This window comes from Podarcis erhardii (assembly GCF_964252035.2).
Source record: "Podarcis erhardii genome assembly, chromosome: 6".
NCBI lineage: Eukaryota > Metazoa > Chordata > Lepidosauria > Squamata > Lacertidae > Podarcis > Podarcis erhardii.
Window position 1 is genome coordinate 71337541 of NC_138510.1, and position 24193 is coordinate 71361733.

General features: G+C 41.1%; 1 protein-coding gene across 1 annotated transcript in view; it reads right to left on the minus strand.

Moving 5' to 3' along the window:
- Nucleotides 1-24193, minus strand: part of COL24A1 (collagen type XXIV alpha 1 chain) — a 168022-nt gene that overhangs the window by 108157 nt on the left and 35672 nt on the right. The window contains exons 6-13 of the mRNA XM_081865636.1: nucleotides 22458-22511; nucleotides 21596-21649; nucleotides 14368-14412; nucleotides 12064-12117; nucleotides 8256-8300; nucleotides 6323-6376; nucleotides 5068-5112; nucleotides 742-795 (exon numbers count right to left, since the gene is read on the minus strand). Coding sequence (XP_081721762.1) covers nucleotides 742-795; nucleotides 5068-5112; nucleotides 6323-6376; nucleotides 8256-8300; nucleotides 12064-12117; nucleotides 14368-14412; nucleotides 21596-21649; nucleotides 22458-22511 — 405 coding nt within the window. The remainder of the gene's footprint in view (nucleotides 1-741; nucleotides 796-5067; nucleotides 5113-6322; nucleotides 6377-8255; nucleotides 8301-12063; nucleotides 12118-14367; nucleotides 14413-21595; nucleotides 21650-22457; nucleotides 22512-24193) is intronic.

The following is a 24193-nucleotide window of genomic DNA, read 5'->3' on the forward strand; positions in this document are numbered from 1 at the left end:
CACTGTATGTGAATTGGAACTTCCTAGGAATTTCTGGACCCCTAAGAACTGCTGCTCATGTACATATTAAAGTGGAAATAAGTGCCTCTGGGCAAATTAAGATGATGGGTCGCTGGGATCACACTAGCACTGCTCTTTGCAGTGTGCATGTATGTAAAGTTATTATTATTATTATTATTAATAATAATAATATTAATGAGTTTCATAAAAGCAGGGGGGAAGACATGAGGTGTGGGGCACAAAACAAAACACCTTGGGCCTTCTGGACCATTCCTGAACAATGCCCCTGTCATTTGTGGGGGGTGTGGTGTGGATTCTGCTATTTGCATCCCCTGTAGCTCATCCGTGTCCCCGCCACAAGGCGCATAGCAAAAAAAGAAAAATAAGAAAAATAAGAATAAGAATGGAATAAGGAGCCAGGTTAAGTTCCCTATCTAATCCCATATTGCATGCCAATTGCTCCAAGCCTGTTATTAGGTTAAAGATACACAAACACAATCATGCATTTAACTTGGCATTTAGCTTGACCTTAAAATGTCGCTCTGAAAACATAGGGACCTAGGCTGCTCAGTCTCTCCAACCCATATACTGAGAGAGGTTAACCTCATATTAGGTAAATGGAACCTCTTATAGATAGGAATGTGTTACAATCCTGGAGCAACGCCTCTTACAGGTTGTCAGAGACTGAATAAGCTCAAAAATTCCATCTTATTGTTTTCTGTCGCATGTCATCATACTTACAGGACTTCCATCAGGACCAGGGGGGCCTCTATTTCCAATATCACCTGGTAATCCCTGGTTAAAACATCACCAATAGTTTTGTTAGGAGTCACAGCATATATGAGTGCATATTTAACATTATATGTTGAGAGTAAGCTGGGGGGGACGGGACTTGCTCTTAGGAATCTTCAAACCAAATAGTGTTTGGGGGTTATTCACTGATTTACTAATATAGTCTCTTATCGGCTTTCCAGCTCTAACAGCCTGATTCCCACATAAAGAACGTAAGAGCCCCAGCATATCAGGCCATCTTGTCTAATCCTGTTCTCACAGTAGCCAATCAGATGCCTGTGGGAGACCTGCGAGCAAGACCTGAACACAACAGGACTCTCCTCTCCTGTGGTTTCCAGCCACTGGTATTCAGAAGCATGCAGCCTATGACACCTCTGATCGCCTTATCCCCCATAAGTTTGCCTAACACTCTTCTAAAGCTATCCAGATTTGTGGCCACCACCACTTCTTGTGAGAGCAAATTCCATAGTTTTAACTATGAACTATGTGAATAAGCGGTGTTTCTATTATGCTTAATGTATGTAGTTTGGTGTCAGCGTGCTTGTGTTGTTCACTTGTGTTCCTTTGGTGGTGAGAGAGGTTGGGGTTGGCCTAGGATGTGATTGTTTGTTTGTGATTGGCTGTGGTACCCCACCCCACCCCCATCCATCTCCCCTCCTTCCACCCTCCTTTCTTCTTTTTTTTTTCTTTTCTTTTTTCTTCTCCCCCTAATGCCTCAACAAATGAAATGGATTTGTAAAAATGTTACACGGGAAAAAAAAATACACGAGGCATTACACTTACACTGTAAAACAAGAAAACCCTTAATAAAATATATTTTTTTAAAAAAAAACCTATGTGAATAAGCACTTTCTGCTGTCTGGCTTGAACCTTTCAACCTTCAGCTTCATTGGCCCTTGATGTTAGCATTTCAAGACAGAGAAGTTTCTCCCTAGCCACTTCTTCCACATGAAGCATAATTTTATATCCCCCTGCTCCCTCGTGCTCACCGTTTTTCTAGACTTTAAACTCCTAAACGTTGCCACCTTTCCTCACAGGGGAGTTTTACAACTGCTTGATCATTTGGGTTGCCCTTTGACAAGCTTTTTTCAGCTCTGCCGTATCATTTTTGAGGTGAGGAAAACCAGAACTATACGCAAGTAGGGTTGCACCACAGATTTGCACAACAGCATTATGATATAGGCATCCCCCCCCACAAAAAACCTTTTCCTAACGATCCCCAATGTCAAATTAATTTTTTTTCACAGTTGCCGCACACTGAGTCAACACCATCAGGCTGGCAGCTTCATGTGATGACTTGCATGGACTGCTACCACATTTCCCCCCTCACAGTGGTGGAGCTTCATGCTCTGGCACTGGGGGGCGGGGCGCGGAGAGCAGGTGGGGGCGGGGCTGGTGCGTGTCCTAGGGGCATGGCGTGCCACCCGCAGGTGTGTGGTGCGAGTCCTGGGGGTGTGGCGTGTCACCCACAGGGGTGTGACATATATTCTGGGGGCATGGCACACCGCCTGCAGAGGCATGACGCGTGTCCTAGGGGTGTGGCGCCCAGTGCGGGCAGGGGGGGAGCCGCGATGGCACCCCACCGGGATCACGCTGCCGGGGGCGGTGCGCTCCCCCTGCACCCCTCTTCCTCTGCCAGTGTCCCCACATCCACATGTTCAAAATTGGAATGGGGTTCCTCCTCATGTGGAGGAGCACTACATGAGTGGTTCTCCTTCTGATGTAACTTGAATGCACAAACCTTATTTCGATGCATTGAGGGGGTTGCATGAATCCTCCTCAAGTGTATAGTCTTCAAGAGTAGAGAAATCAAACAACCTACCTACATGCATGAACAAGCAACCCATGCATATTATATCCGTTTGTGCCACACTGACCTCACCACTGCCTCACCTCTTCCCCTCTACCAGTAACCAGTAGTGACACAACCAACTAGGGGTCAGGTCACTGCACTGCCAAACCACAACATTTGCTACTGGAAGCAAGTGGTGAAGTAGGAACTCCTTTTTGAGTGTTTCTCTGGATAAATATCTGTATCCTTATTGTGTTAATGACCCCCTGGGAATCAACTTTTACCGTGACAGCAATCGGTCAACCACTGCAACTCCACGCCATGCCAATTTAAAACAAGTCAGCATTATATATAAAAAAGCAAGACAAAACAAAGCTAAGAACAGAACAGAGCACAATTCTATTCATACTGCTATGAACTGCTAAAGCAAGGCAATTCTTTAATTCTCAAATATCGGTTGGCGTTGTTTTAAATCCAACACTGTTCAGAAAACTGAGAAGTCCTAAAAATCAGGATCCAAAGAATTACATTGCTTGCTCTGCATTCCCAGGGGTGCTTTCAAGTTGTGTTCCTTGAACGATACTCTACTATAGCCATTCTCTTTTGACACCTGAGGCTGCTTTCAAAAGCAGTATCTGATAAGGCAAAGAGACAGTCCTCTGCTTAAAAAAATAATAACAATAACAGTCCAAAAACTTTTGGGGATACAAAAATAACTCTTCAGGTGCCTGTCTAAATCTCCTATAAGCCACTGTCAGGATTTGTCTTTTTTAAAAGCATTATCTCCCATTACATTTTAAACATCCCTGTAACAATTCAGGTGGTACACTGTTCTTTAGCATTAAATAATACCAGTTACTGGGCTTCTGTAGAACATCCCTAGGAGGAAGTCTATTAATATTTTACTAGGAACTATGATTGATTGTTCTTGCAGCTACAGTGAGTTAAACTGGAAAACTGTAAATTCAATTTATGTAGTGTCCTACATCAGATTGACTTCTAGCTGTATAGAATAGTTCCATGTATAAGAAAGCCCTCATATAATTTATTCTCCCGACCAAATATAACGTTTGCAAAAATTCTGTGTATCAAATATAATACGATTGGCAATAACTTTCAAATACAGTAAAACATGCCAGTTTTCATATAATAGACATAATGTGGAAAAGTAACTTGATACATATGTTTTGAATAACAGAGTGTTTCTTATTTAAACATACTATACATTCAGAATATTAAAAACGCTTGTAGCCCAGACCCTATAATTTTCTTAATAATAAAGCTAACCAGTTTAATATTTTGTTCCACTACATGTATGCCAAGAATATTTGAAGTACTAATCACAACTGCCCTCTTAGCAGAATCCCTTCTTTCTCTCCTAAAGTCTGACGTTCTAATGCTACTGCCTATGAAACAGTAGCAAAAGAGTAACCAAGATGGAGCCAAGACCATTTTGAAAGTAGTACATCAACCTATATAATGGCAGGGAGTGGAAATCAGATCTATCTCAGGAGCTATTACGGCCCAGGTGGGCAAGCCAGGCACCACAAAACTACTACAGCTGCTTTTTGGATTTCAAGGAGTGTAATTCACACATAGAGGGACACGGATGGCCTAGGACTTGCCAATCAGAAGGTTGGCTGTTCGAATCCCCGCAACAGGGTAAGCTCCCATTGCTCGGTCCCTGCTCCTGCCAACCTAGCAGTTTGAAAGCACGTCAAAGTGCAAGTAGTTAAATAGGTACCGCTCTGGCGGGAAGGTAAACGGCGTTTCCGTGCGCTGCTCTGGTTCACCAGAAGCAGCTTAGCCATGCTGGCCACATGACCCGGAAGCTGTACGCCGGCTCCCTCGGCCAGTAAAGCGAGATGAGCACCGCAACCCCAGAGTCGGCCACGACTGGACCTAATGGTCAGGGGTCCTTTACCTTTACCTAATTCACACATGGAGAAAGGTGCATGGGAATGGCTCTCCCCATCATTTAAATTAGCCTGATGCATTTCAAATGCCAAATCTTTCTTTAGGAGCAATCCTACTTATTCTTTCACAGAGTGCTACCTCTCGTGCTGTCTCGCACTGCATGGGTCTATGAGACAGCAAGAAGCACTACTCTGATAAAGCTAAGTTGTTCTCGAAGCAAGGTTTTACAACTAAAGTGGGGAGGTTAAAACGTTATTTGCTCTTTCCAAAATCCTACTGAGGTCCCTTCCATTCTGTCTGCACCCTTCTGCTCTTTGATATGGTCCTCTACTCCCCACCCCCCACTTTTATTTTTCAGGCCTTTGTACAGAACATCCTTTTAATAAGAAACCTTTCCTCCAGGACAAAACTAAAAAAAAAAAAAAAAGCTGAGGAAAATAGCCTCAGAATATAAAAGGGAACAACCAATCAAACTAAATAAGCAGCAAACTAAGTGAATAATACATTGGCCCGTTATGCCAATAAAGACTGAATGAATTAATTAATGAAACATTGAGGCACTTTACCTGTCTCCCTTTAGGACCTCTTTTTCCAGGTAAACCAGGAATGCCCTGAAACAAAAAAGTCACAGAATAGAATCCTTGAATTAAAGCTGAAGGCTCTTGTTCATGCAGTTTGTTTTTATTACTGTTCTTGTTATTTGTTTACAATCTTTAATTAATAAATCAATTAATTCCATAACGTTTATAGCCTGCTTATTTATTTTTTAACAAAATCTAAGTGGCATATATGAAACAGAATAATAATTTTCAATAATATGCAGCTAAAATTAGCAACATTTAAAAACAAGTATGAATAACTAAACTATACGTCCTGCTGAAATCAAGGTTTTTTAGTAGGCATCTAAAACATTATATTAAAAGGGGCCTACCTAATAGGCAAGCAGTTTCAAAGCATAGGTGCTGACCCACTAAAAGAATGACTCCACACAGATTTAGAACATGAGGCTGCTGGCAAATACTGACCCCAAAAGCCAAATTAGTAAACTGTGCACAAAATGATATCTATCTTTTGGGGGTGAGGTGGTGTAGGGGTGGAGATATACACCTGTGGGTACTATTGGCTCCTAATTGACTCCGTTTGTATTGATGTTAAAAAAAAACTGAGTAATTTGTCTATTGTGAAAATAGACCAAGTACTGCCTCTGTGCTCAAGGGACAATGAAAGACCAGATATCTAAGTATATGTAGAAATGTTGGCATCTGTCTGTCCCGAAAGACGATGGAGTTCGCCTCCAGAGGTGGAGTCAAACTGCTGGAGAATCACAGCACCCACTGTGGCTACAGAGACTGGTAACTCATAAGTGCTGCCTTCTGTGTCGTTGTTTTTGCTGCATTAGCAGCACTGAAGTGACCTTTCTGGGGCACAAGCGTGGGCAGTGTGCAGGCAGTAATAAATTTAAACAGCTTCCAAAGGGATTACTTGAACCAAAGCACCTCACATTCATTTCTCAGTTGTTTCGGTCAATAGCGTTAGAATAGACCCCAAAAGCCATAAGAATAAACACATTGATTTTGTTGTTGTTGTTGTTGTTAAATTAAGGAAGGAGAGGACATGACAAATTACACTTCCTGAGTTCCCTTGCAGCAGCTGTTTACGTTTTATGAAATGTGCACATTAAGAGAAATGACCCATTTAATGCCATGTCTAGTGTGGCCCTCTGTTTGGTGTATGTGAGGCAGAGTCCTATGAAATGCATGTCACATTTAGATTTCATGGCACTTTCTTATCATAAATGCGCAAAAATTCCATAAAACCTACTCTTTCTCCCTCGGGTCCAGGCAGTCCTGCCGCACCAGGGGGCCCAATGAAACCCTTGATAAACAAAAGAAATAAGAAGATCAAAAATTGTTTTTCCAGCGCAGAGTCACTTACGATTTGCTACGCTCATAGATGACCAGCACCAAATGCTACATGCAATTTAACTAAGGAGGAAAACATGTTGCAGAGAAAACCCTATTGTCGTAATTAAAGGAACTGATCAAAAGAATAAACAGTCACTTGTCTGGTTGCCCATGGCAAGAAAGATTCAAGAACTGGGATTGTTTAAAAAAGAAAATTAAGACACAACTGAGTGACTAATATGAGGAGAGATTGATCTTAAAATCTGTCATTGGCTAGTAACTTTTGTATACTTATTTCCAAGGCTGAATGATCAAATAAAGTTATTTTAATTCAAATATTGATGAAACACCTAGCTTTAATTGCATAATTTTAACTTTGTGAATTGTTCTTCCAAACTAATTTTTTCCAATCAGCCTATTGTCTTTTAAAGATAACTAAATTTCCCCCACCAATTTAACAGCCAATTGTATCAATTCTGATGCATTTTTCAAACATGGCATCAGAACAGGAACTGAATCTGTATGTCCAAGTAGTCTATACTTATAGTGTCAAAATACAGAAAACTATAACTTAAAGACAACTGTTCTCAATTGTGCACATGATACATGCACACATAAAGAAAACCCACAAAGGAAAACAAAATCTGTGCAGTAGTAACCAAGGTGACAAGCAAATGTTTATTGAGAAAAAGAGTCGTATTTCTCAGATGTTGCCACAAAATATTCCACTAATCGGCAATTAAAATGAATAGACTTAGTGGTAGAAGGATCCCACGTTTTATTCCCAGCATCTCTATTTAAAAATAAACTTCATGCACACCAGAAAACGATTCTGGGAACCCAAAATACAGGACGGATAATGCTGAGTAAGTTGGGCCACTGACAAATTTAGTGTAAAACAGCACTTAAGTCCTTTAACTTTACAGAGCTTGTTGTCCTGGCTTGACTAGCTGTTCAACTAGTTCAGTAGTAACTCGTTAGAATCTGAAGTAACCTCTTCCATGTAAAAGAAATGAGCAAACTAGTTCCTAGATCAAGTGGCAGGCGTAGCTAACCCAGAGCTCTTAAGATATTGAACTACAGCTCCCATCATCCCTCATCACCAGCCATGCTGGCTGGGCCCAATAGGAGTTGTGGTTCAGCAATGCTTGAGGGACACAGATTGCCTTATGGTAACAGACTCAACGCTGATCATGTCCCTGCACTGTTACACCTTTCTGCTAAAACTGCTATTCTAAATAGAACAATGGATTGCTTCGATTTCGATGGCACACACATAACTCTTTTAGACCTTTTCTGCTTAGCAAGTTCAATATCCAAGATCAAAGGAGATTTCACATTCTTCTGGGTCAGTTACAGATGGACTGTGTGGAAGCACACAAGCCCAAGACCTCCTCACAACCTTACTGCGTTCAGAGGAGAAATCAGGAAAGTATCGTCCAAAGACACCTTTAGTTTTGCAAACCTGATAACTGTGGGGAAAGTCTGTTTTATTCTTCCATCCTGTCTTCTTAACACACTAAATCAATTGTTTCAGGCACAAAATGCCCAGCATCCATACATGCACATCCACACAATGCTATTTCCCTCCGGGGTCTGTCTCTCTCTCTTTGTATTCCAATCAAAGACGGAGCACTAGAATGGATAGACTGTAGACTGTGAGCACAATGAAACAAACCCTTCCGTGAACGTCAATGAAACACAGTTTGTGAATAACTCACAGAGTGACCCAGTGAGCGGAAAAAATAGTAAATCTGGATGAAGTATCTGCAGTTCCATGCTGCATTGTGAATGGGCAAAAAATAAAATAAAGTCATGCATGTCATAATCCTTTAAAAATGCTTACTTACTCTTACACCTTTAGGGCCTGGGTTACCTTCTGGTCCTGCTAAACCCTAGCACAAGAAGAAATGCCTTTTACTTCATTTTTAATACACAGATACTATATTTTAAAATGCCATAGCTATTCATTTGCAAAACTGGCAAAACGCTTTTTCAAAAATTATGACTGTGTAAGTCAGAACTCTCTATATGTGATCAAATTTGCAGAGGGTTTTTTTAAAACGACAACATGTAGTTCCCTTGGTATGGGTGCAACTTTCTTCCTTTCAGTTAATTATTTGCAGGGATTGCACCTCACCCCCTTTCAATTAGAGACTTGGCTTAATATGACTTCACAACAATTTTTTAATAAACTTTTAAGCTCGGATGCAATTCCAGACATTTCCCAGAACAACATGCCGATTCCAGTCATTCAAAGTGCTTAATAGTTGGGAAGAGCTAGCAGGCTATTATCCTGTTGCTATAGCCCCTATTCATGACTGTGAGTTATTAGAAACCAATTAGCAGACACAGAATCACTGCAAAAGCCAAAATTAAGGGATAAAACTGACCCCTTTGTATGTGTACTTTGAAATTCAACTTTGTTCCTGATATTAAGTGTATTAAGGAAAACCTGTGTCTATGACGATGGATGTTTTAGTTGGTGCTCTCTCTGTATGTACTGACTTAATGGAAAGAGTCGTTTAATATATTAACGAGCTTATGAAAATTCCAGTGGTTGAAAACAATTAAGAAACCAACACAAATATTGAAGGGAAAGTACAGTGCATTTGAAGTAGTATTTTTTCTTGTTGTTGTTCCAGGGCTGGTTCTCAGCAAGCTCTTCAGTTCTTGACTTGTTCCATATTTATAACCCTTTGTTCCCTACTGCTAATTTTTGGCAGTAGCCCAACCGTGAGGATACAACCATCACCAACCATTAATGCTTCATATCTAATTGGCGAGCCACTTTGTGCCTACCTTCTGATCAGCAAGTCCTAGGCTCTGTGGTTTAACCCACAGCGCCACCCACGTCCCAACACCTTCTTAGGTGGACAGAATTGAAGCTTGTTGGGTGCACTTTTGTTTTCTGGTCGAATTCTGAGATTCACCAAAAGAAACCAGGAGCAAAGTAGCGACTCAAGTGGGTGGGCCCGTTTAACAGTTGAGCATACCCTCAGCCTAGGAATTTGTTTTCGATACCAGAACAAAGTTCACACAAAAACCCAGTCCTGAACCACACCATCCCCCAAAGCTTTCTTCATCTAAGCAGTCTCTTATTCATTATTATTTTTGTGGCAAGGAAAGCCTTTTTCTTATTGGAAGTCAGAGAGCCTTGTGGATTCATTGAAAACTACCCAGAGATCTACAAGTGGATTCAGATCTACTTCCTGTACACACCCCATGAGCCTGCAAAGACAGTTGCAACTGATATGCTCTATCATATTATTCATTTACTTCAGCTTCCTTTGCAGTTAATGGCTGTGCTTCTGAAAAGTACAGCCCTGATCTGGGTTCTTCTTGTTGACACCTGTAATTAAGATGTTAACAACATGGAGGATGCATGGTTAGCCGGCTCTAACGCCTGATAACGAGTCACTGGATTTCAGCTGGCCAATAGCAGTGGCGTGTGGAGAACTGATCTGGTTGCTGAGGTGGTTTAGGTTTTAAAAATCGGCAGGACTTGTTTGTCTTTATAGGAACTGGCCCCAAGCAAAGAGTTGTGGAAAATGTAATGCAGAAGCATCCATCTTGGATATTTTGGACCATGGCTTGAACTGAAGACAGATAATATAACTGTATGGTGTAACTACTTCGCTTATTTTCTCCAATCTGGGCACTTCGCATGACAAACACAACTGGTGTTTCCCACAGGGAACACCGACACTATCGATGCCTTAATCTCGTGTTTTACAAAGGGTGTTCATGGGCTTGGACATCAGTATTCTCAGATGTGCTTAAGGATTTGGGTATGTCATCCACAGGGCACTTATTTTCTGCACATGTTACATATTTGGTACACCTTCAGTGTACACATAGTAACTGGGTTTGCCAAAGAAGGCCTGGAGGCAGTTTTAAGTCGGCAGCGCAACAGGCCAGCTTAAACAAGTAAGCCATTATTTTGCCAGATGTTCTTGCCATGTAATGTCTTTTGCTCTCTTTTAATCATGAAACTCCTTTTTGAGAGAAGATTCAGTCAGTGAGAACCAAGACTCCCTTACAGTTTAAAAATAGGCTTTTATGCTTTCTTGGAATTAAACCCACAGAGCCTGGGGGAAGAAGTTGACAGGGGTGGCACAGAACCTAACAAAAAAGTTTTTGGTTCATGCTTGTTTCAGGCTTTCAGCTTGGCCAGAATTGAGAATCTGACTCAAGTTTTGCCTCTTTGCTTTTATATAAATAAAACTACGCTAGTGGCAGCTGTTAGTATCATACTCCCAGATTCAAATTCTAGATAGACTCTGGTGCTGATAAATATACTCCCATCAGAACTGGGGTTGAAAACCAGCAGGTGCTTCTTACTGTCCTAAAGTGGCTTATCACATAATTATTCCTCCACAAGAATCAAGACAGATGTTGGGGAAAGTGGGGGAGAAGGAGTTTTTGTAACTTCTGAGTGTCTACTGAGCTGGTTATTTGGTTTCTAACATTTCTGATGGAAGGCAGGTGTGTCTCAGAATCATACAGAAACAAAAACATAAAAGGGGCATGAGAAAGAGCTGTAAACAAAAGAAAAGGAGAGCAGGAAACAAATATTAACATGGTTGTTGCTCCAATGGGGGAAATATACCAAAGCCTATCATCTACGTATCTCTTTATGCATAGAAGTTTAAGACAATTGTTGCATAGGACAAGCCAAAAGATTAAAACAAAAAACAGAGTGACCAGCCTAATTTATATCAATAAACTTTACCAGAACACAAAACTTCTAGATGTGTAAGGACAAATGCACACACTATATCCTGACACAAAACTCCACATCTCTTCAATATGCACTTTACCTAGTATAATATCTCTTTCAAGGATCTTTGCAATACACCAAAGCCAGAATCATAGTTTGCTTTGCTCCTTACAAAACATGGTGATATGCCAAGATTTGTTATTGGTTAATTGACTGTGTCTTGTGATCCCTGGTTTGGGCATACTGCTAATCCTGGGATCATGGTTTGTTTCTACCAGGGGCAAGCTGGACTAACTGAAAGCGAGTGCAATCACCTTGTGCATGATTAAACCATTAACTGTGATTTTACCATGATGTGTCCCTGCCGCCATAGTGAACAAATGACACACCAGTCATACTTTGGTGGGGTCTTAATTCCTATATTGCATGTTGCCTTTAATCTCCACTTATGGAACAAATTAGACCATACTCAGGTGCAGACAACTTATATCCCCAGGTGGCAAACCAGAACAAAGACTTCTCCAGTCGAGTCTACCACCCAGACTCCACACACACACACATACCTGCCCATAATTGGGCAGTTTAAATTCGAGAGGGGCAGGATTTCCCACCATCCCTTGCAGACAGCCAGGAAAATTCCCCAACAGCTGGCCGCCATGTTGGGAGTGTTTCACCCCAGGGAGCTAGGGGGTGATGGGCCGCAACCACCGTCCACCCCAGGACCAGGTGAGTGGTCATTCTTTTATAACTGCTCTGTGAATAAACCGTGCAAAGAAACCAACAAACTTAAACAGAGTAGAGCAACAGACAAATTATTGTGGGATTGTATTCGTGACTGTATTATTATTATTTTTTAAAAAGAAGAAAATCTTATTATTTGGGTATGTAGTAAAAAAATAATATGATAGTTTAGGTTTGAAGTATAGTTACTGCACCTGCCTGCCAGGGTAACCTGGAGCCCCAGGGTTGCCAGCCATTCCTAGAATTCCCTGAATTGAAGAAAAGGGGTGGGGGAAAGAAGAATTAATGCATCTTCTCACTTGTAGGCAAGGCCTAAACGTTCAATTCAAGACTGCCTTTCACGTAACTTACAGAAAATGTCAATCCTGTGCATCAACATGTTAACTCAACCAAGCAATGGAACATGTATCTCAATAGTTAGTGGGCGGAAGAGGAGGGCCATGACATTCAGTGGTGAAATGCGAGACACAGGCTGATTCATGAGGGAAACTGTTAGACCACTTTTCGGAAAAAGTGAAACATGGAAGATTCCCTCAGGGGACAGTGATTTATAATGCAGATTACAGAAACTGAGCCTGAGCTTGGTCATACAATTGCTATTTACACTGGGGGGGGGGGGAACCATGTGAGAAGGTTTTCAATATCTACATAAGAATTTACTCAACGCTGTCTGCTGTCACGTACCCTGGTGCAATAGTTCAGAAGCCAAATTAAATGGCTATTTTGCTGCTCAAAACCCCACTAGGTGGTAGGATTTGAGGTGATCCGAGAAGATTTCTGCATGGAAGCAGCTAAGCGGACAAGGATGTCAGGGAAGTAGGAAAATGAAACTGCAATAAATTCTGGCAAAAGTACCACCACTGCCCGTCACAGTTCACAGTCTGCATTTTTTCAAATCATTCTAAAATACACAGGGTGCAGATTATGTAAATTTGGAATAAATGAAAATCGGCCGGGGGGGGGGGAGGCAACATGGCTTGGCTGCACCGTTCACCTGGCCTGCATCCAGGTGAGTCACTGCAGCATCCTGGGACCAAGAGGGGGAGAGACACAGTGGTTACACCATAATAGTTTGCTGACTTCGCTGAGCCCCTCTCCTCTATCCTGCTACTACACTGCAGTGACTCAGCTGAACAGAGATCATGCGAATGATGCAGCCACAGAACACTGTTGCCGCTGATGAAAATGCTGTTTCAGAAGATTGTAAAATGCTTAAAGACAGGAAAATATTCTAACTTGACTAACAGAATAGAAGCTGCCTGCTAGATAGATGCTCCCTGCATCCAGTCTAGCACTGCAAAGGGAACCTAGGTAATATGTAATAGTTGCAGGTGATCTCACCTGTTTCACATACAGCGACCTCTCCCAGATACATCCTTACCAATTTTCCACATATGAACCTTATTCTCATACAGTTAACACAGCTGATTCTCAGGCAACCATTTGTTGCAAAAAGAATGTCTGGTCTACAAATAATAATAATAGCCCACCTCGGCAGAATTAAGCATAATTAACAACCAGCTCATTCGCCACCTCCATCCAGGGCAGGGCTAATTAATCTCTGGTCCACAGGCAAACTTGGCCCACCAGGCGGCTTTTCCCCAACTAACCACACTTGTCATCGTACATGACATCAGATCTGGCACAGGAAGAGGCATGTCTGACAAGGCAAACTTGGGAGGCTTAAAGTGTGCTCCCAATGGTGCATTGGCTAGGAAAACCATCTGATGGGCAGCAGAGACAAAACCTGATGGATTGAGTGCACATCCCAAATTTGGGATTTCAAAGCACCCAGTCACATCAGATGTCTGACAGGTGGACAGCCCTACCCAACTGTCCTATTTAACCTGCAGGGCCAAAAAATGTTCCCCACCCACCGATCGAGGACAAAACAGTAACAAATAAACAACACCATAACTAATCCCTGTCTCCAATCCAAGTAAGGCCTTACTCTTCACCGGTACAGCCTTTCACATTGAGTGGCATTTCACACTGAGTGGTATTCCACTTACCAACCAACAATACATCATCTGCTACATCAATGGTGGCCAAACTTGGCCCTCCAGCTGTTTTGAGACTACAGTTCCCATCATCCCTGACCACTGGTCCTGTTAGCTAGGGATGATTTCAGTTGTAGTCCAAAAAGAGCTGGAGGGCCAAGTCTGGCCACCCCTGTGCTACATCATGTATTCCTAAAATGTCTCTGAAGTACCTGAAGGTTGGTCCAACTAGCTCAATATTATCTACTGTGACTAGTAGTGGTGCTCAGATGCCAGAATCTTCCCCAGTCCTGTTTTTTTCTGAAACCCTTCTAGTTGGCATTGCCAGAGATTGAAATTGGCCCCTTACTCATGCAAAGGATGCTCTACCACTGAACTTTGGTTCCTCCAAAAATTGCCTATGGTATCAGCCTCACTTTCCCAAACTCTGACACAAAGTGCTTATTAAATGAGAGATGCATTATAAGAGATGCATCAGATTGCGACTGAACTACTTACTTGCTCCCCACGTGGCCCCGGTGGTCCTGGATACCCCATGGGACCCTACAGGTATGAAAGATAAATGTTTCAATGAATGCTGAAATGATCATACACACACATCAGGTATCGGCACTCTGCTTCCTCCTCCCCTCCACACCCTTAAGCAAAGAAAATTTTGCCAAGCCTATTTTCATCTGATATCAATATAGCTTAGTTTTAACAGCTGGCGTCTGAAAAGACAAGTCTACTGGTGAGAAATGGGGAGAGACTTGTATCTCCATACTCTTTATCAACTTCTTGATATGCCAACCTGAAATCAAGCAGAGGTTTGCATTAAGTAACATGTAGATGAAAAAGACCTCCAGGAGCAATCTGCTTGTAATTACTGAATGCTGGATCTGGTCCAGGCAGTTTTCCCACATTCCAAATCCTTTTCGCAACACTCTGAGTAATACTGTGAGGTAGCTATGAAGAAGTTTTTCACAGACAGCTCCAAGAAGCTATCTAGGAAAAGAGATTAATTAAGATAATTTTACACACATAAAAGAAAACATCAATATTCCAATAAATTTGGAATATTCAGCAAGCCAGCTTATGCAAGCTGTTGTCTCACTACTTAAATAGCATTGTTCTAAACTGTATTACAGAGAATTATTGCTGTTTAAGAAAGTGAACTAAACCTGTAAATTTTACTGTCTGGCTTTGGGAAAATAACACGAGTTGAGAAAGTTTATGATCACCCAAAAAACCAAAATTACACTCTGATCAATACTTTGCTATTTCTATTCTTATAACAGGCAAGGACTTAATTCCATTGTAGGGTCTACCTGCTCATCTCACGAATTTCCCTCTTCTTCCATACAAAAGAGCCCAAGGTATGTTGCAGCAGTTGTACACAAAAAAGCACAAAATCCATTCTGTTTGTAAGCACCTTTCAAACTGTGGGTAGAAAAATTGCCTTGTGTTGTGCACGCACGCACGCACACACACACACGGCTAGCTTTGGAGTGGTGGGCAAAATGGCTGTTGGATGTGTAATAGGAATTTTATGGTCTTAGATATATAATAATGTTCATAAGTGTACCAACCAAGCACATAGACAGATCAGCACAGGAAGGCCAACCTGGAACCATTTTGATTCCTAAACTGAGTAAATGTTTTCTCTGCATGGTCAAAGTGGAAAAGCCTCCCCATTGTCTTTTCCTTCACAAATCCTGTCTTAAGGGTATGTCTGTGTTTGAATAAGGTGTGAGCCTGTGACATGGCCCAGGAACTATTTTCTCCTACCAATAGGGAACCTATGTAAGGACTCTATATGGGCTCTTGGATACCTCATAAGGGAAAAGGGCAAATTTTTGTTTACAACAGATGTACCCCTCTACTGGTGACCCTGGCAGGCATACCTGGCAGCACTGGTAGGCAGCAGAAACAGCACCATCTCACTTGGGCTGGGCCACTTTCACATCTCATGATGCCCTGGAGCTACATACTATATTGGGAGACACTGTGGAAAATCAAAATGGCAGTTGCCCAGTGCTCCTTGAAAAAATGTAGCAAGGGGCCCAGGGCAGGCATCAGGAGTGGGACCTGCCAGGATACTGGTGCCCTGACAGACACCCAAGGATTCCAGGTGCTGATAACCAGCCCTTACACACACACACATGAAGTGAGGACACATGAAGCCAGCCACAATATAAAAATGGCTAGTTTCTTTTTTAGCGCAATAGGTAAAAAAAAAAGTGAGTGGTCTAGGTTTCAGCTCCTTCTCATTGGAGTCCCCCCAAGGAAACAAAACCAGGAAACACATGCAAATAAGTGTGAACTGCAAAGCGGATTACGTAAAATGAGGTATATTTTTTTGCACATCCACTGAACTTTTCTGTTCTATTCAGGCACAGAAGTGTCCCTGAAACTAGAAAATCCGGGCCACAATTTTCTGGACTTTAAAAAAACACACACAACCGAACACCTCTATGCATGCAACTGATAGTGAACATTTTATTTCTATTTCATTATTATTTTATGTAATAAAAAAAAATCTAAATTACATTAAAACGTTTTACTTACAAGATAATGTACAAATTGAACATTTCCCCCACCATGTAATAATTGCACATTAAGCTTCCGTCTTGTAATATTTCAAGTTGCTAACTCATCTCTTGCTTACAGTTCTGCTTAATTAAGCATATTATATTTGTTCTGTGTCTGGAATAGAGTCTAGAAGCAACAGTGAGGAGTGGTATGTTTGAATTGCTGCTTTATGGCTTCCATAGAATTGATTCAGATGCTTCTTACAGTCAAACCAGCCCAACTTTGTCTATAGAGTCCAGACTTCACATCCATCATGAGGAAAAGTGCACCCAAATTACATCCAAAGAACCCCAAATGCATGCCTTCCACATATACTGTAGAACTTCAGCTGCAGCCCTTAACGCAGCATTGAATTCCTCTCTGGAAATGTCTCCTCTATGACTCTCACGGCTAGCTTTTGGAGAGGCAGGGGAAAGGTGCTTTGAGGAGGCAGATTTTAAATTTACTTTAGGTTCTTTAAGAGAACTATTTTGGTCAGCAAAGAAAGGACAACGTGCTGACAAATATGATCATATCAATTTGCATTATGTCTGCAACCTTTAAAATAAACTAATTGCAACGTGGTTAATTAATTTCACAGTTTACCGCAACTATAATCATGAAAAAGTAGGTCGGTTTTTGCCAAAATATAGACCAGATGTATTGGCTTAAACAATATAAAGAAGCATTGAAGGATACTTTTGTCTGTGTGTGTCTTCTTGCATTACTCTGAATGGAAAATGAACTCTATTTATGTATATACACTTCATCAACATATCATCAACAGCTCATCCACATTTTCCATTTGCAACTAGAAATGGGCATGTTAAGATTTACTGTCCATGTGGAGTACATTTTTAGGTTCTGAAACTGACTGAAGGATAGGACGACACTATAGAGAAGTGTTCACATAAAATCACATTTGTGACTATTGCAGTCTGTACCTCAATCTGGCAGAGATGATATAAAATTTCTCTTTAAGATCACTTAAAGTGTCTTAGTCAGTGCACACCATTTTGGGATAATCTACATGCGTCGTTTTTGGAAGTGAGGAAGTTTTGAAATTATGTCTCAAAATAAAAAGCAAACTAACAGATCTTGAGACAAAAGCATGGTCACCAACATGTTTTAATTGGATTCATTAAGCTTAACAATAAGAACATATTTCCTTGTTATTTTTGTTTAGCCCAGGGGTGCCCAAACTTTTTTCAAAGAGGGCCAGAAGTGAACATGCGTGAGGGCCGACCAAAGTTGTTGAGCTTTTTTAGGATTTGACACCAATAAATAAACTGCCACAAGACCCGGGTAAAACCAGTCTTTCTTGGACTTTCTTGGTTTAGCCAATAACTTTTTCCTCATCTTCCCATCACCCCTCATATTTGAACTTCATAATTTTTTTTCTACAGTAGCCAAGGCACCATGAAATAATTTTACTACAGAAATTACTGCTCAAACTCTATGGTAAAGTGAATAAAAGCACATTTAAAAGATTTTGGTTCTTGTGATGTATGAAAGCTATTTCGATGGATAAACATGCATCACCCCTGTGGTTTTAGAACATAACTTACATTGGAACTTTTAAAGGACCACTGCAGCACGTACTTCCAGTAAATCTACAGGCGGCCCTGCTATTTTCTACTCAGATGGTAGAGGAAATGGGAAAGGACAGAACTGTAGTTTTGTTCAGTTCAAAATGCTTCACTTTTTACAAGCAGCTCCTCATAGCAAGGTTAATGGATATCATTTAGAATCATAGAATCATAGAATCATAGAATCATAAAGTTGGAAGAGACCACAAGGGCCATCGAGTCCAACCCCCTGCCAAGCAGGAAACACCATCAGAGCACTCCTGACATATGGTTGTCAAGCCTCTGCTTAAAGACCTCCAAAAAAGGAGACTCCACCACACTCCTTGGCAGCAAATTCCACTGTCAAACAGCTCTTACTGTCAGGAAGTTCTTCCTAATGTTTAGGTGGAATCTTTTTTCTTGTAGTTTGGAACCATTGCTCCGTGTCCGCTTCTCTGGAGCAGCAGAAAACAACCTTTCTCCCTCCTCTATGTGACATCCTTTTATATATTTGAACATGGCTATCGTATCACCCCTTAACCTCCTCTTCTCCAGGCTAAACATGCCCAGCTCCCTTAGCCGTTCCTCATAAGGCATCGTTTCCAGGCCTTTGACCATTTTGGTTGCCCTCCTCTGGACACGTTCCAGTTTGTCAGTGTCCTTCTTGAACTGTGGTGCCCAGAACTGGACACAGTACTCCAGGTGAGGTCTGACCAGAGCAGAATACAGTGACACTATTACTTCCCTTGATCTAGATGCAATACTCCTATTGATGCAGCCCAGAATTGCATTGGCTTTTTTAGCTGCTGCATCACACTGTTGGCTCATGTCAAGTTTGTGGTCAACCAAGACTCCTAGATCCTTTTCACATGTACTGCTCTCAAGCCAGGTGTCACCCATCTTGTATTTGTGCCTCTCATTTTTTTTGCCCAAGTGCAATACTTTACATTTCTCCCTGTTAAAATTCATCTTGTTTGTTTTGGCCCAGTTCTCTAATCTGTCAAGGTCGTTTTGAAGTGTGATCCTGTCCTCTGGGGTGTTAGCCACCCCTCCCAGTTTGGTGTCATCTGCAAATTTGATCAGGATGCCCTTGAGTCCATCATCCAAGTCGTTGATAAAGATGTTGAATAAGACCGGGCCCAAGACAGAACCCTGTGGCACCCCACTAGTCACTCTTCTCCAGGATGAAGAGGAACCATTGATGAGCACCCTTTGGGTTCGGTCAGTCAGCCAGTTACAAATCCATTGAGTGGTAGCATAGTCAAGTCCGCATTTTACCAGCTTCTTTACAAGAATATCATGGGGCACCTTGTCAAATGCCTTGCTGAAATCAAGGTAGGCTACATCCACTGCATTCCCTTCATCTACCAGGCTTGTTATTCTGTCAAAAAACGAGATCAGGTTAGTCTGACATGACTTATTTTTCAGAAATCCATGCTGAATATTGGTGATCACAGTATTCCTTTCTAGGTGCTCACAGACTGTTTGCTTAATGATCTGCTCCAGAATCTTCCCTGGTATTGATGTCAGACTGGGCGGTAATTATTTGGGTCCTCTCTTTTCCCCTTTTTGAAAATAGAGACAACATTTGCCCTCCTCCAGTCTGCCGCGACATCGCCTGTTCTCCAGGAATTCTCAAAGATGACTGCCAATGGTTCTGAGATCACATCTGCCAGTTCTTTTAATACTCTTGGATGCAGTTCATCTGGCCCTGGAGACTTGAATACATCTAAACTAGCCAAGTATTCTTGTACTATCTCCTTAGTTATTCTGGGCTGTGTTTCCTCTGCTGAATCATTTGCTCCAAATTCTTCAGGTCAGGCATTGTTTTCTTTATCGGAGAAGACTGAGGCAAAGAAGGCATTGAGGAGTTCAGCCCTTTCTGTATCCCCTGTTTGCATTTCACCATCTTCTCCTCTGAGTGACCCCACTGTTTCTTTGTTCTTCCTTTTGCTACGAACATACCCATCAAAGCCTTTTTTGTTGCTTTTAACCTCTCTAGCAAGCCTGAGTTCATTCTTTGCTTTAGCTTTTCTGACTTTGTGTCTACACGTGCTGGCTATTTGTTTGAATTCCTCTTTGGTGGTTTCCCCCCTTTTCCATTTTTTGTACACATCCTTTTTTAATCTTAACTCAGTTAAAAGTTGTTTAGATAGCCACCCTGGCTTCTTTAGGCACCTTCCATGTTTCCGTCTCATTGGTATTGCCTGAAGTTGTGCTTTTACTATCTCCCTCTTAACAAACACCCAGCCATCATGAACTCCCTTTCCTTTTAGTATTACTGCCCATGGGATCTCACCCAGCACTTCCCTAAGTTTTATGAAGTCGGCTTTCTTAAAGTCAAGAAATTGAGTCCTAGTATGCTTGGCTGCTCCTTTCCGCTGTATAGTAACCTTCAGAAGAGCATGATCACTCGCGCCTAATGATCCTTCCACTTCTACCCCACTAACCAGGTCATCAACATTGGTTAGGACCAGATCTAAAATGGCTGTTCCCCTTGTTGCTTCTCCCACTTTCTGGACAACGAAGTTGTCTGCAAGGCCAGTGAGGAATCTGTTTGACTTTTTGCGCTTGGCTGAGTTTGACATCCAGCAAATATCCGGTCCCCCATTACTACTATCTCCCTTCCTTTTGCATGCTTGGCCATCTGTTCCAGGAAGGCATTATCTATGTCCTCCGTTTGGCTTGGGGATCTATAGTAAACTCCCACAATGAGGTCACTGTTATTCTTCTCTCCCTTAATTTTGAGCCAAAATTTGCTAAAAGCTAAAACAGCTAAAAAAGCTAAAACAGAACAAGCTTCAGGATCCCATGGCAATCAGTCACAGAAGGGACATCCCCGCAAAATCAAATATTAGAACAAAATTCCACTTGCTGAATTCCCACAATCTCATGTTTTCCGAAGTTGGCGCATTAAAAAAAATTGACATTTCTGTAGACTGGGTTTTTATTTTTTAAAAGGTTTCTGGAAAAAGATCTCGATCAAGACTTGAGAGCCACAATCGTCACTGAACAATTACGCTCTGAGCCAAAAAAAAAAAATTCCTTCCAGTAGCACCTTAGAGACCAACTAAGTTTGTTACTGGTATGAGCTTTCATGTGCATGCAGACTTCTTCAGATACACACCAATAACAAACTTAGTTGGTCTCTAAGGTGCTACTGGAAGGAATTTTTAAATTTTTTTTCAACTATGACAGACCAACATGGCTACCTACCTGTAACTAGAGCTCTGATCCAAAGCTCTGTTTACTAGCAATCTTATTCATGGACAGCTTTTCACTGATCTATAAGGAAATCCTTCCTTTGGTATCTGAAGAAGTGTGCATGCACACGAAAGCTCATACCAAGAACTGACTTAGTTGGTCTTTAAGGTGCTACTGGAAGGAATTTGTTTTGTTTTGACTATGGCAGACCAACACGGCTACCTATCTGTAACTTCCACACACTGAAACTCTGTGTGTAAATAAGCCTCAAGCATTCTCTGTTTGTAGACTTCTAGTAATAGCACTGAAAGTTGTTGCTGATGCTGATGATGATGATGAAGATGATGATAATAATAATAATAATAATAATAATAATAATAATAATAATAATAAAAACACCTTACCTTTTCACCTTTGATGCCTACAAGGCCTGGCAAGCCTATTGGTCCTGTATCGCCCTGTAATTTCAGAATTCAAACAATTATTGTAACCTGTCACAATATTGGGGAGGGATGAAATCATAGCATGTCTAAGGCTGGAAGACGTGATAAAGGCCACTATGTTCCCCTCCCTAAAGATAGAGCCATTCAGTCACCACAGGAGTCTCCCACCTCCCCAGACTGTTCAACACAAGCAAACCAACACAACACCATTCAGAATGCACAGAACCGGTGTAAATCATCAGCAATACAGCACATGTCTTGCATGCAGAAGGTTCAGTGTTCAATCCTTGGCATTCCCAGTGAGGAAAAAATTCTTTTCTATTGCTACCTGGATACTTATTCAAGCAAGAGACTACCAATTGAACCTGGAGCTTTTCTGCACATGAAGAATGCATTCTGCGACTTAGCTAGGTTGCCCACCATCCCACCTTATTTTCTCAGAACTCTGATTTACAGGAGCACCGTTGAACATATTGAAACAAGATTTGAGTTGATCTAGCACCATTTTTCTGAAAAATGTAGCTAGGGTTATTAGGCTTTCCAGATACAGATTCAGATGGAGCTTCAAGGCAAGAAAGGGTATTTCCACACTTGATGTCTGCTTTAACACAACTCTGACTTTGGCACTAGTTCTGATTTGTATCTAACAATAAAATATAAATCTTTTCCTCCAAACTGCAAATCCCCCAGTATATACAAGCTACCTGTAGTTTATTACTGAAAACATTCAGGAGAGACTTAAATTTTATGTCACGAGTACAAGAATATCGGCAAGATTTCAAACATTTGTGGAGATGGCTCTCAAAAAATTAAAACTAGTTACCTTTTCCCCACGTTTTGCTTGTCCTGGGGAGAATCCTGGATCACCTTTGGGACCCTGTGGTTGAGAAATTAAATAAAGAGTTGAAAACAACAACAACATATGATAGCTATCATTACTTAGGAGATACGGATAATTATAATGTCTAAAACGTGCCCAGGATTTTAACTGATTTTATATCTACTTTTTTATGTTTACTGTTGCTACGATAGTTTTTGTTTCTGATGTTTTTGATCTGTTTTATATTTGTTTCATGGTTCTCTTTTGTAAGATACCTTGAAAATCTAGATTAATAAAATCACGATTATTTTTTTTAATGGTATAATGGAAATCAACTAATTAAGTAGGCCACTGTGTCCCAAAATTAATGTCATACATCAATGGTTTTACACATGCATTTACCTTGTCAGAACCTCTGGAGTTTTGTTTTTTTTAATGGATGACTTGGGTTTCACACCTACAAGAATGCAGCAAAGTATATATTTCTGGCCTCTGCAAACTAGTTTAAACTTAACCAATATAGTACCAGAAATTATCTGAAACACACATTTCGTCATAGTTGTTGAATAGGCAACATGGTAAAAGAACACACACAAAAATGGTTCTGTGGCTGCAATCCCAAACACAGTTGCCCCATTGAACACAGTAAGTAAATGTGAATAAGACTACACCATTAAGTCTCTACATATTATTATAATTGGAAGAAGGGGGGTGATTAAAAAGCGTCCGGCACCCTGAATCAGTATGTCGAGACCTACAAATTATTAGTAGTAATTTGAGCAGCAACTGGCACTGAGGCAACACTAGCTCTCCATGGAGCTACAACTTCCTCAATGTGAGTTTTGGTGATACAGTCACCAGTTACCAGGCAGAAGCAACATCTGATAAACAACAGGCACAATGCCTGCACTACATTCAATGGTGTTTGGTCCGAATTCTAATTCTCACTGGGGTTTTTTGGTTTTTTTTTAAGATGCCACTACTCATATATTGATAAAAGTGCTGTGGGTGCCAGCCCGAAATGGCTGCCATGGGCAACCAAACTAGAGGTGCTGACAGTGACTACTGTCACAAAAAAGCACTGCCTATTTTTGATGTCTCTGGTGTTTTCCCCCCATTCCTTCTCTCATTCACTAACTAACTAACTAACTAACTCAATCACCATTCTTCACTTTTTCTTCTTGTGTTATTTCCTGGGTTTGGGTCATAGGGGGAGTATATGTTGCTTTGTTTTGCATTCTAATAATATATATGCCATGACATGTTCTGTTTTGTATACGTCCAAATCCTGAAAAAAGGCAGCTGATGGATTTTGTCAGTACTAAAGAGGAACAAAAACCCCTGAAGGATATAGTAATAATGTCAATCAAAAAACAGTAAAGGAACAACACAACTTGCTTCCTGCTCCCTCCTATAGCAGGCAAAGTGCCAACATCCAGGTTTCAACCTCGCATTAACCAGTTTATTTATTTTAGGCAACAAACCAGAAATAAGACGAAAAATAAAACTATACAATGCACCATAATCTTACACGCATGATAGCAAATGAACTAAGTAACCCCTGAAAGTTTTAACCCCAGTCAGCTGTCAATAAACAGGGGGCAGCAATGAAATGGAAGGTAGTGGGACTTGACTCTTTGTACATTTAGTTTGCCCTAGAATGGTTTGTTCAGATGAGAGAAACTATGTGTGTCTGCCTGAGCGACAGCTAGTCCCTGAACTCCATTCACAATTTGCTG